The sequence below is a fragment of the Hydractinia symbiolongicarpus genome, chromosome 14, assembly GCF_029227915.1.
Source record: "Hydractinia symbiolongicarpus strain clone_291-10 chromosome 14, HSymV2.1, whole genome shotgun sequence".
NCBI lineage: Eukaryota > Metazoa > Cnidaria > Hydrozoa > Anthoathecata > Hydractiniidae > Hydractinia > Hydractinia symbiolongicarpus.
The window spans coordinates 18,012,336-18,025,804 of record NC_079888.1 but is presented as its reverse complement, the minus strand read 5'-3'; the positions used below and the strand labels follow the sequence as shown (position 1 = coordinate 18,025,804).

The window sequence follows — 13,469 nt, the reverse complement described above, 5'->3', positions numbered from 1 at the left end:
TCCTTTGTTTACATTTTTTTAAACCTTATAAGGAGAAGCATGATTATGGCAGTTATTTGGGAAAGATAAGATCGTATTTAATGACAAAAAAAAACAAAGAAGTAACAGTTTATTCATGATGATTGGTAATTCGCGGAATTTTTTAAGTTCCACATTACTTTTAATGAAGGATACGCCTAGATCTTTTGATTTGTTTTTTGTTCTTTTTTTCTAAATTAATATTGACCTTTTTTACTCTTCTTCTTTTTCATCTTCTCTTTCTTCTTCTTCCTTCTTCATTATCATCATTATATTTTTCTTTCTTTGCTGTCTTCTTTGCCGCTTTCAATCTTTCCAATCCGTGCATATCTTGTTTATTAATGTTGTTCCAAGTGCCTTTTTCCTTTTTGATTCAATCCTTAGGTTCATTCTCGTCCTCAGAGTCTTTAAGATTAAAACCTTCAGGTTTATCTCAAGGAGCTTTGTGGCTGAGAATGCTAAGGTTTTTTTATGCAACAACAAAGGCCCAAAAAATTCTTTGGGACGAGATTTTCTTTTTCTGTCAATATTGGTCAACTAGAGGCCCTTAATAGTGGCGCATGTCATCGTCATGGCAACAAAAAAGTCGTATACTTTGATTTCGTATATGAAGTCTTAGTGCGCATGCTCAGATCATTTCCACGATGCTTCGTGGAGAAATAGGACTTGCCTTTCAACATAATAAAAACAAAACTAAGAAATTCCACGATAGTTCAAGCCGAACAGTTTCCTTCCATCGTGACATGATGAAACAAAAACCGGAAGTAGCTCGTTTTATTGATTCACAGTTTTTGACAAAGTTTTCTATCATGTCATTCCGTCATCCACGTGACAAAATGACATTATAAAAACAAAAAGGAATTACTTAACATAAATCCCGTCGAGTGTATTTTAGATGTCCAAATAAAAATAACAAGAAACGCTCCCAGTAAAACCTGAGTTAATTTGGTATTTTATTATGGTGACGATCATGGGCAAAAATTTGAATTGACTCTGGTTTGTATTGAAATTGAACTTAAACCTAAACTTAAAGTCTTCCAATCCACAATTCCAAAGAGGTTCTATTTCGCTTTTTGTACGTGATGGCGCGTATTTGTGTTAGATTGGGGGAGGGGGCAGGAGGGAAGAACTGCCTAACTTTGAGCGTCTATGACTCTTAAAAAATTTCCCTTTTAAAGGTTTCACTTGACAAATTTTTCCCATTAACCTTACAACCTAATTATCTTTCAGCTCGACGCTGTTTCACGTTATAGACAGACGGATATTCTGTTCACTGTGTAAACGCAGTTTTTTTATTAAGGCGGTTTCTACCGCAGATCTCTGTTTTAGAAGTTTGGAACAATTCACTTTCGAACGTTTACAAACAGAAATCTCTTTCAACCAATAAAATTCCAGAAAACACTACTATCTTTAGTCTATTAAATCTCGGGCGCTGACTTCCAAACAACAGACTAGCTTTTATTGTAAGCGAACCTAAAGCTAAAAAACTTCTGGCAACTTCATTTATTAAATGAAAAATTGAAAAAAAATTTACAATCTAGTTATCATACTGTTTTCATTTTTTTAATCACAGGATAAAAACAAAAGAAACAACGTCAATATCTAACAACGTTAAAAAAAATGATCGCTCGTATTATAGGCCAGTACTTATTTTATTTGGATGACTAACCTTAGTGGTTTTAAGGCTGTGTGAACAGGGCCAAAACTGTAGTTGAAAAGAAAACTAAAAGTAAAGTACAATGATGATACGAAAATGTTACGAATAAACGTGACTTGAAGCTTAAAATTTCATGCGATTCTCATATGTCGTTTTAATAAATTATAACATGAAGTTTCATAACGAATAATATGTGTTGACAGTTTTCCTTTAATTACAGAATTTCGACCCGCAATAGAATTTATGGTACTAAAAAAACAAACAAAAATCAAATTACGACATCGAGAAATTCATGTGTATCCAGATGTTTTAAATAAATAAAACACACGAGCAAAATCGCCTGAAAAAAATACTTATTTTTTAACTATTTCTAGCTTCATCATAGGTTAGCCAACAATTTCCTCTTTTAATCCTCGCAAATCTTACTTTGCAGAACAAGAAATGATATTCTACAGAACAACCGCGCGCATTCAATTTATTGTAGTCTACTTGTCATTCTATTGTTACTCCTGTACTTGTTCTTCTTCTTCGTCTTCCTTCTCATAATAAGTCCTCTGCAAATAAACAGCTTTGTTTCGAATCTCCTCATTTTCGTTATACTCTAAAGCCTCTAAGTAGGAGGGTCCATTACACTGCAAAAACAAAGGAACAGCATTTGGATTGGACAGTGTGATTTCGAAAAACTGTAAAGCTAAGCACTTCATCTCATTGTCGGGAATTTTTAAAAAGTCTATCAGATTCTCAAAGATTGTCCGCTCGATTACAGCTCCTGCTAGATCGTCGTCGCGATACGCGATATGACACATACAAATCGCCGCCTATAACGCAAAAAGACAAGATTGGTTAGAACACACAATACATAACAAAAACTAAAAGCTATAGTAGTTTTCTACCCATCTTGCCCGTCATCGATGACGACAACAACTGCAACGGCAAAGAACAATGACATTAATAGCAACGACAACGACAACAACAACAACAACAACGACAAACCTCTTTTTTAATCTCATACGCTGACACGAGATGTCTGGACACATTTGGCAGGGCCAATTGCAGTTCTTCCACGTGCTTCTTCTCCAGCTTGCACGAGAAAATATTCGACAAAACCCACAACGACTCTTTGATTAAATGCCGCTTGTTGGAAACTAAGAACGTGTTGAGGGTTGGAAGCAACATGCCATTCTCGTAAGGTAATATGATATCAATTAGAATGTTTGGATCCAAACCGATTAGATTACCTAAAAACAATGCAATCACAATCAGTTATGATCTTCAGCGGTGAAGTGGAAAAAAAAAGAATTAGTGAGCTTTTTAAGATGTCATTAGAAGTTTTTAGGAGAATTTCAATTAGTAAAAAATATCACTTGGAATTACAAGAATCAGGAATGTCATTTAAAGTAATTTAAAGTAGACAACAAACTAAATTTTCATATTAGCTGATGCAAAACATGAATATTTTTGACTTCCACAAAAGAAAATCCATTACAAAAATCGAGTTTGCCAAATGGATGTTCTTGAAGCATTTAGGAGATTTTTAAGAGCTTTTAAAAAAAATCAGAAAATTTAAGGATTTTGTAAGATTTTGTTTTTAGATTTGAAGGAGGCGTTGGAATCCTGAAAAAGGTAACTTTTTTATTTTTGGAAAAATTTGGCTGCATCTTGTTTGGTTCGCTAGGCCAATTTTTGTCCAAATCATTTCCAATTTAAAAAATCAATGTTGTTATTGACGCCGTACAAATTTTCAATAAGCAACACTATTCTTCTGTTGAAGTTTTTTCATCCCTGTTTTTCATCCCTGTCTAACTGGAGTATTGTTGGGACTATTATCTGAAAGTTTTACTATTAAAGAAGAAGATAGACATTAGATAGACAGGCACGATGTACCATCAAACTACTGAGGTAAATCAATCGAGGCCTAAATAATTTTTTTTTAGATAAGATTCAATTTCTAGAACATAATTTTCGACAGCAAAACATATTTTTTCCACGTTTTTCTTAAGATTGTTGACAACCTTTTCAAAATTCAAAATTTCTAAAACACTAATTTTCCCTATGGCTTTCAAACTTATTGCTGAAAGAATTTATTAACTCAATTAAAACAGCTGAAATTCAAGTTTAAATAGTTTTAAATCACAAACAATCTGTTTAGACGAGATAAACATGATATCAAAATAAAACTAAAACGTTACATACCAAGACACCTCAACAGTGGTGTAACAGCGAACAGATATTCTTGTTGGTGAGGTCGAACCTTACACAACCAGTGCACAACATGGCGCAAGATCCCTGTCTTTACAATCACTTTACAGAAAGAATCTTCGGCCGACATATAACTCAACAGCCATGCCAACTCACATATAATATTGAGATCTGTATTTTCATCAGAAATTTTTTTCTGCACTGTATCTAATAAATCCGAATTTAGAAGATCGGTTTCTATGATGGGCAAACTTTTAGCCATGTTGCACAACGCGAATAAAGATGATTGTATCACTCCATCAGTGTCACTCTGAACAAAGAAACAAAAAAAATACTTTCCTAACGTTTCTATTTTTTCAAAAAAAAAATACTTTCTCAACGTTTTTACTTTGTAAACAGCCTCAATCTGTTCATTCAGAACTGGTTTCAAAGATCTAGTATGAAATGCTTCAAGTATCTTTAGCTTAAAGTAATTAATAGGAGCGTTAGTTAACACTTTCCAAATGAAGGTGTGTTCATCCTTAATTGTGATGTGCCGAGGATTTACATTTGCATTTCGTATTATCTCACTGATGTAATTTGCACCGTATAAGCAGGTGCCTTCGTAAATCACACAATTTGTTTAGAAAATATCACGTCACAGAGAACATTTACCTTAACCAATGATATCAATGGTGATATCACCCCTTGTGCTTTCAACACCTTCCTTATTTCCTCACCATCTGCCGCCATATTTCCTAACGCCCATCCGCTCTGATCTTGCAACAACACACTACCACTTTGTAAATAGGTGACCAAGTAAGGTGCAGTTGCTTTTACTATCATTGGCATATGCTCATGATCATTCGCTGACATGTTTGTGACACACCAAGCAGCTTCAAGTTGTAAGGTCGAGTCAGGGCCAGTCAGGTAGCCGACAAGACTATATAATGAATTATCTACACTCAGAAAGGCATCAACAAAGTCCTTCGTATATGAAAATGCATTTCGTAGATATTTTAGTTGATCTTCAGTGTTACTAGATTTCTTCTGAATACTCTTTGATATACTTTTAACCATCTCGACGGTGTACTCTCGCTTTTCTGTTGAGTCAGTTGCATCTTTTTTCTCATTACGAAACCTATTTGTACAAAATTAAATTCTTCATTCAATATATGATTTTTTAGTGAGATAAAGTAGCCAGTAAGTGATTATATTTTTTGCATAATTAAGAACAGTTTTACTATTAGTTATCAGTATTAAGTATGCACAATGGAACTTAGGTTTCTCTAACAATTTAGTAATTGAATCTCTAGTAATTATACCTGGACGTTTTCAGCCAATATAACCCTGGGAGGGGCGAGAGAGGGGCGAGAGAGGGGCGTGGCTGGTGGCACATATGTCATGATCCACTCATACTTAGGTGATGACACTTTACCAAACTGTAAAACATCTTATAACAAACTTATTCCAGGTAAAAAAATAATTTGATGACATTACTAAGCTGAGATGAGCTGCTGAGAAACTGCCAAATTTGGTCTTTTAATGGATAAGTTTCTCAATTATTATATTGTCAGAAGCAATGTGGAATGATTACATAAATATAAACCATTTCTTAAGAAGTATGATGATTTGTATGATAAAACGTTTTTGTGGCTCGAGGAAGTTTTTTTCGAGTGAGTCATTTGTATTTGCTGTAGAATGACAAGAAACAAGCTGAGGCCCTCTGTTAAATGACTAAAGCTTAGTAACATATCATTGTTTCTTCTCGTACATCCACTAAATTAAAGTTTATTTTTTTTACCCATGATAAATCTTAAACATTTGCCGAGCATTACGTAAAGATTTCTCATAAAGCTCATGTTAACTTAACAACTACTCATAAATCTTCACTACCGCAATGGAGCTCTAGAGTTGGGGCTTTTCAGTACTCAAAATTTTTATAAAAAAACTGGAGAAACTCGTGTACTGTAATGTTAAGATTTTTATAAAAGATCCAGGTTTAAATTTCTTGCAGGAGTGTACCATAAAAACTAATGATTAAGCAGTGGTAATGTTTTTTTTTAACTGTGTGTCTATAAAAATAGTCACTTTTATTGTCGTGTGTATACTCAATGACCAAGGTCTTAACTGCTAATGGCATTTTTTATCTCAGTATGTAATGATTTCTTCCAGAATACTTTGTTGCTAGCTTTGTAGGACTCTTTAAGTTTTTGTGAATGACGACCAAATCCAAATTTTTATATGCACTCTGCTAGACAACTACCTGCAACATTCATCGGCCCACACAGCGTTCATGTCCACCAATTTCCCTCACAACCCTGGGCTATGGTCGCATTCACTTGCCTATATTAAATTGCCAACAATGGAAAATCAAACCGTGGTCTTCTGCACAAAGTGTTAGAGTAAGCCACAGCAGCACTATCCATGAATAATAAAAGTTTCCTAATGTGTTTCTAAATTTGTCTACCTTAAGAAACTGTGATGTAATTTCTCTTAGCCCTGATAGACCACTTTCTGAGTGACGTAGTTGTGTTGATTTCATTTTGGGAACAATGGGCATGCACACACTTTTGTGTAGGTAAAAAAGCAGGACTCACAAGTGGAAATCTGCTGTTAATAAAGACTAAAGATTTTTTAGGTAGCGTAAGATCCAAGAGAAACTGAAATTAAATTTTAACTAATGTTCTTTTAATTTTTCTTAAAAAATTTCACTACTTAAGCATATATTTTTTTTGGATGGATTTCTTTGTTTATATTTTCTACCTACGGATGTGCAAAAAAACTAAAAACTTTTTACCTTTTGTAAACATTGGCAAGTTATCTATAAGTCACACAATTCTGCAATACTTTAACAGTTTGAAATAAGGTTCAGATATGACAACAGTGTTCATGTTGAGAATCAGTTTCCGTATTTGGAAGCCTGATATTTTTATTAGTATACGCATGTATAATAAAATGTAGGTATGGAAAAACGACATTATTTATTTTTTTATTTGGTCAACCCAACGTAGCCATATAACCTTTTTGCATAGACACAACTATTATAGGTAGGGGATACAGGCTTTTCAGGAATATTTAAGTAGGTGTGTGATGATTCGCACATGTAAATCAAGTAACGCGTGCACTGTAAAACGCATGTGCAAAGGATGTTACGTGTGCGATAAGTGCTCCAAGGTTAATCTTTGTTGCGCATTAATTTTGCGGTAGAAAGGTGGGGGACGTTTCAAATCCTTAATAAAAATTATAACGCAGATGGGTTTCGTTTTTAAATTGTTTGAATAACACTTGTGGCATAAAGAAAAAAATCCATTAAATTCGGACCTGCTATGGTTTCAAATTGTTTTGTCAAATGAAGAAATTATCTACAATTAAATCCATGATAAAATGTCTGTTCTGCCTGTAGGTACAGTTTTGCGAACTTGCTTCATCCGTGCTCTGTTGGCGTTCACCTCTGCATTAGTTAAGAACCACATGGCAGGATTTCTTGTGTAAGACCTGGTTACCAACGACGAAGGGGCAAGGCAAAAGAGATTTATGCCTATGTAGTTCTTTTAACTAAGCCAGGAGTCGGTGAATTAGCTAGGATGGTCAGGTTGGCTATGAATAAGTTTGCTCGTGGATTAAAAGGACCAGAACTATTCAATAATTCTCAGATCTAAAAGTGTCTGACCATGATGGAAATCTATCTGACGTTTTGTCAGACTGGAAATGTGGCGGATATTTTGTTTGATGAGTCTCCAAAAATTATTTCGAGGGCTGCCATCGCACGCTACAAAACGGATTTTATAGGTTGATTTTGAAAACTTGATATTTATTTTTCAGGTGTGCAATTATTCACACGCCTGAAACGATTAAGGCGTGTGCCAAGGCAATCGCACATCTCTCCTGAAAAAGACTGGGGATAATTATAGAATTAAGTGTCGTAACAATAAAACTCATCTTTCCAATTGTTACAACAACAAAGCTAAACAAAATACAAAAGTTCACTTAAAAGGATAAAACACACTAGATAAATAAATATGAGAACAAAAAATAAGTACAAGAAAGAAACATAAGTTAAATGACATACAAATATAAAAAAAAACTTACTATATCGAAGAAGAACTACGTGCATATGTTAGCGATGAACTCAGATAGTTTATCAGGATGGTGTGTGTATATAGATGAAGTGTAGTAGGTTCGTAGTGTAGTGGGTTCGTCCGCGGCTCCCAGTTCTGGGGACCGCGGATCGAATCCTGCTCATTGCCAGGCAGTATGTTAATGATGAACAAAGTAGTTCGTCTTCAATATGACTTACACGCATTATACTCGCCCGTCATGATCAGAGGTCTAATCGGGGTGAAACATTCTCTGTTGAGAATGAAATACTGATGATATATATTCACCTATGTAAAACTTACTAGTTTGCTAAACACATATTGCTACAAGTAACTCACATGCACACACAGTGCAACAACTAAACAACTATACACACCTTAAAAAAACATATAAAACAGAAGACCCAGACCCTAATGGACAATTAAACAAACAACTATAAAGTAACACAATAGAACAATACACTGTGACATCACTACATAGAAACTAATGCCCACATGGACACTCAAGGGACACACTTGTACTAACACAATTAACAACATAAAAATAGACTATAAAAGGGTACATACACACAAACATATATAACAAATAAATAAATAAATAAACTTGCATGGAGACAGTAGCATTTACGACTGAGAAGGAATTGTATATTCACTTAAGAAAGTACACCAACGGGAAGGTAGGTCAATGGGCTTTGTACTTCATCAGGAAGGTAAAAGACTAAGGGGTTAATCCAAGAAATTACTTTGGGCATTGGTAATCCCTTAAATTCTCTTTCAACCTTTTCAAGAAACAAGAAACTCAATTTGTTTGCATCAAACAGCAATTAAAACCGGTTCGCAAGGAATCGCATATATTTTTTACTGTGCCAAAAATTCGATTTGCCCGGCCATTTTGGATCTCAGACAGTCAGTATGACCGGCAGTGGGAAAATATTTGTTTTAAGCACTGTATGAATGGTTACTTAATTTGGATTGCCAGCATAACTTGCACTATTATTGTTTGTGCTTGGTTGTTTGGACACTGAGCCAGATACAGCTAGACATTCATTGTCTCACCTCATTGTCTATCAACTTACAGACCACACTGAAAAATTTACATAAGGCGGCTCCAATTTAATTAGTTGTTCCACGGGCGAAGTCGATAGTAGCTTATGGTCGGTCGGTCAGCAAAATAAAAATAATTTTATCGAGAATGTATGGTCGGAACAACAAAAATAATAATAAAAATAACAACGGAGGAGGGTGTCACAACAACCGTTTTTATTATGTATTATCGCATAACGTATACAATTTATATTTTTTAGCTGCGAAGAAAAAATAATAATAATTTGTCTCACTAAAAAATATGTAACTAGTTCTGGGGAAAAGATAAAAATACTTGCATGCTCAAAAACTTGTTTTTAAAAGTTATGCAGCAAGAATTTTTCTTGTGTTGCTCTGAAAATTATACAGCAAGAATTATTCTTCTGCTGTTTTGAAAGTTGTACATTGTACAACAATACAAGTATATTCATACCTGCTATAAAAACAATACAAGTATGAATATACTTGTATTGTTTTTATAGCAGGTTATACTTATACTGTTTTAAAACTTATACAGCAAGTTATTTTTCTCCTACTTAAAATAATAAAACAAACAACTTTATGTTCTTTTAATGTTTTTTGCGCAGTTTTATCGGAAAATCTAAATTTAAGTGCACATTCTTTTTCGGGCTATGGTTGTTTAGTTGAGAATATTTAAGTCTTTCGCAGCAGTAAAATTATTTTTTTTAAAATTCATAACAGAGGAGGGTGTTACGACAAGTGTATTCTATCTTGTTTTAATTGTTTTTCCAAAATGGTATCGACTGTATTACAGTTTAGCTAGTGTAATTTTAAACATGTATATTAATCATGACGAAGGAGGGTGTTACAACAATAATCTGTCCTGTTTTTCGCTTGTATTATAACTATTTTAAAGTAGCTAATTTTTGTTACAAATCACATAAAAATTTAAAAACTTCTGTTTAACCACGTAACTATTTTTGTGATTACAAAATTAGTGCATTGCGCATATTAGTTTTATCGCAACAAATTATCATGAACAAAGAATCAACTTCCAGTGGCCTTAACAACAGTCCCAGGTAAAGTAACATTATTGATTCAACCAACAAAAAATAACATCATTGATTATTTTCTATGCTCAATATATTTTCATGAGATGGGATGAGAATTTATTTTTTTTCCTTTTTATTTTTTTAAAACTGTTTTGCTTGATATTATTTTTTGTTTCCGTGAAAATTAGGGTTGGTTGGGCCTGTAGAACAACTAATTAAATTGGACTTGCCTGATCAGATTTTGTTCTATTTTTGACAGATCCATTATAAATTTCAAATTATAATTCTTGTTTTTCAATGGGGAGTATGCTCATTTTCTTTAAAACTTCAAAACATGTGAAAAGAAGGTATAGGACACAGATTACTTATAGCCTTATCTACAACCTTATTTATAGTGTAGTAAAGCAAGCCAGGGCTGCAGTACCTTGAAAGTAGGCTATTGCAGGAGCTCAAGGCAGAATTATTTAATCAGGTAATCAAACAATCAGGGAAATCCTCTTAATTAAGCTGTACAGCTTAATTTAGATGTCAGCTTAATTAGGATGTATGATACAGTTTAATTAGGCGTTTTACAGCTTAGTTAAGATGTACAAAATTTTGATCGTCTAAAACACACATTTAACTGAGTTTTAGCATCTATCTAACTGAATAAATCCAATATTTACATGCATATAAACATCTCCAATACATTAGTTTTTTTCGTAGCACCCCGGAGATCTGTTAAATTTGAAGTTTTAAAAATATCCGCTTAATTAGGATGTATCACCTGACGTGACATCCTAACTAGGATGCAGTACAGCTAAATAGACTATTGCTAACAATGAACCATTGTTCATAGTTCATATCTTTTGAACCCGGGATGCTGGAAATATCGTTCTTCTTTTATAATATAGTGGTCAAACTGACGATGAAGGTGATTAGCGGTGATTCTGCTAAAATTTACATTTTTCGAGAAATCGGGAAAAAACTTTTTCTACCTCCTAATTTAGATGTATGTCACCTAATTAAGTTGTATGATACAGCTTATTTAGGAGATCTCCAAATTAAGCTATACAGCTTAATTAAGAGGATTTTTTTGCCCTGATTATTATGTTTTGGTGTCAGGCTGTGATTGGCATTTTTTCGAAATTTTGTGAATGAAACATTGACGGATTATTGTTACGGAATGATGGATTTCATGCTTATGGATTCACCCTTATATATGCGGGCGTTTGCAGCTTATCAACACCCTCTTCGTGTCGCAGACATGATGAAATTGTATCCCTCTCTACTACACGCTAAGCAAATACACCCTTGTGCCCCCCTCCTGGAAACAATAGTTAGGCTCTATTTTTTAAAATTAGTTAAAATTACGACATAGCAAATTATCAATCACCACAAAATAGTGAATTGTAATAGCTACCTTATTTATAATGTTAAAACAAAAAACAAACCTTTTTGTTGACACAGTTTTTTCTCTTTTCTCACGACGGATGTCGGAAAATAAGGACCTTGACTTTGAGCGTATAGAAAGTGGGGAACATTCAACCTGCTTGTATAGGAATTTTCTGTTTTCTTCAGTCATATTACAAAAATATCTTTGATTTAGTTAAAAAAAAAAAAGGAAAGTTTGCCCGTCTTCGTTTCGTTTCTGCTGCACCGCACGTTAGTTGGAGTGTACTTTATGACTTTCTGTTGTTTACGTTGTGTCAGTTAGCAGAGTGGACATTTCTCTATATTTTCGTAGCGGACCAATGGAATTGTGTAATTTGAAGTCCGACAGAATGGCGGCCAGATTTTGAACCTATTTTAACACGAAGTAAAGCCAAATAACGCTGGCTTAGTTTTTTGCAAATCTCTTTATTATGATGTTTATAATTAGATTTTTTGATTTTATTTTTATGAGAGACCAGCGCCAGGTAGAAATAAAGTTGCGATTTATTTTCTTGACTCAAATTACAGTAAAATTAAGTTTCTGTATATATAATAGCTAGCTAGCTACTTTTATTCTAAAACAAAATAAACAAAAATGTAGCTATATGTTATGTCTACAAAAAGCTAGTGATACATTTATCTAATAGGTGAGTTTCAGCGTGACATTATTTGTTTACATTTTAGTCGTAAGCTCTTTAGCTCTGGCGTTTGTGTTACAGCTCATTTTGAGCTACACAGACCCAATTAGGGCCAGCACTCTGCTAGACAACTCCTGGCAACATCCAACGGCCCACACAGTGTGCCATCTCCCAAATTTCCCTCACATGGCTTGGGTTAACCCGGGGCTATGGTAACATTCACTCGCCCATGTTGAATTCCAGACAAGAGGGAATCCAACCCCGGTCTCCCGCACAGAGTACGGAGAGCTATAACCACTAATCTACAGCGCTACCTAATCTACGGCGCCACATCTTTTCGCTTTCTACGATCCTGTTCTCATGGTTTTTAAACGATCTACGCCGATGCAACGAAACGCAAAACAACAAAAATTAATAAAAGTTGGGATTCACGAAAATGGCAAATTACTTTATTTGTTTCAATCTTCGTCAAGTAAGTTTAATTTGATCGACCAAACAAGTGTTCGAAACTACTATTTTCAGCTGCATTCACAAAAATCGAGGCACGTGAGTACCGAAACAGTGTTCAAATTAAAATTTAAAAAACAGGTAGCAATGCGCAAGTTACAAACCTATTATAAAAAGTTTTTATATGATCAATTTGATTTTACATTCTTCGCACAAACATGATTTTACATTAAAAAAACATTGTATTCATTTTTAAATATATATAAATCTTTTAATAGCTTTCGTGATCGTTAACACTTTTAAACAATAGCATGCATGTTACATGTAAGAACAAAAAAATCATCAAATCTTATTTTTATGACTCGCGCATGATGATAACAATAGAAAGCAATTAAGTTCATGTATAAACAAAAGTTACGTGAAGGTTCTTTATGTAGACATGAAATTGTTACACGACGTCGTTAAACTTGCGTACATGTAAAGTTACATTTAACCGGTACTGTACATCACTGAAGAAAAATGTGCACTGCCTTATCTATTTTGGGATGGGGGACGTTCGCACAGCAAGCTCCATGAGTAGTGAACCCCAGCCACTATCAATGAGAAGTAATCATCGTCAAACCTTAACAAGTTACCCAGGGTAATGGCAGCCCAATTTTTGTTGGCTTTATTAATACCATTAAATTTTGATTATAAAATTATTACAAAATGAATAAATAAAAGAAATTACAACCATTCCAGCCCTCTTTTTTGGGGACCAGTCAGACAAAGTTTGGTTTGGCATGTCCGTAGCTCATTTTTATTTTTCGTCAGACAAAAAGTCCAATAAATTTTCTTTTTAGTCAAACACTTCCATTTTTTTACATGACAAAATTATCACATGCACCTTTCTCTGGGAGATTACGTCTTGTTAATAAAAAAA

The 13,469-nt window shown here is 34.0% G+C and overlaps 1 protein-coding gene across 1 annotated transcript; it reads right to left on the bottom strand.

The window, feature by feature from the left end:
• Positions 1 to 1,506: 1,506 nt before the first annotated feature.
• LOC130625358 (uncharacterized) lies at positions 1,507 to 11,807 on the bottom strand. The gene is made up of 5 exons (XM_057440439.1): positions 11,483 to 11,807; positions 4,529 to 4,994; positions 3,869 to 4,184; positions 2,669 to 2,913; positions 1,507 to 2,493 (listed from the first exon to the last, which is right to left on the bottom strand). The coding sequence occupies exons 1-5, from the start codon at positions 11,611 to 11,613 to the stop codon at positions 2,179 to 2,181; spliced, it is 1,473 nt and encodes a 490-aa protein (XP_057296422.1). The 5' UTR covers positions 11,614 to 11,807; the 3' UTR covers positions 1,507 to 2,178.
• Positions 11,808 to 13,469: the final 1,662 nt, after the last annotated feature.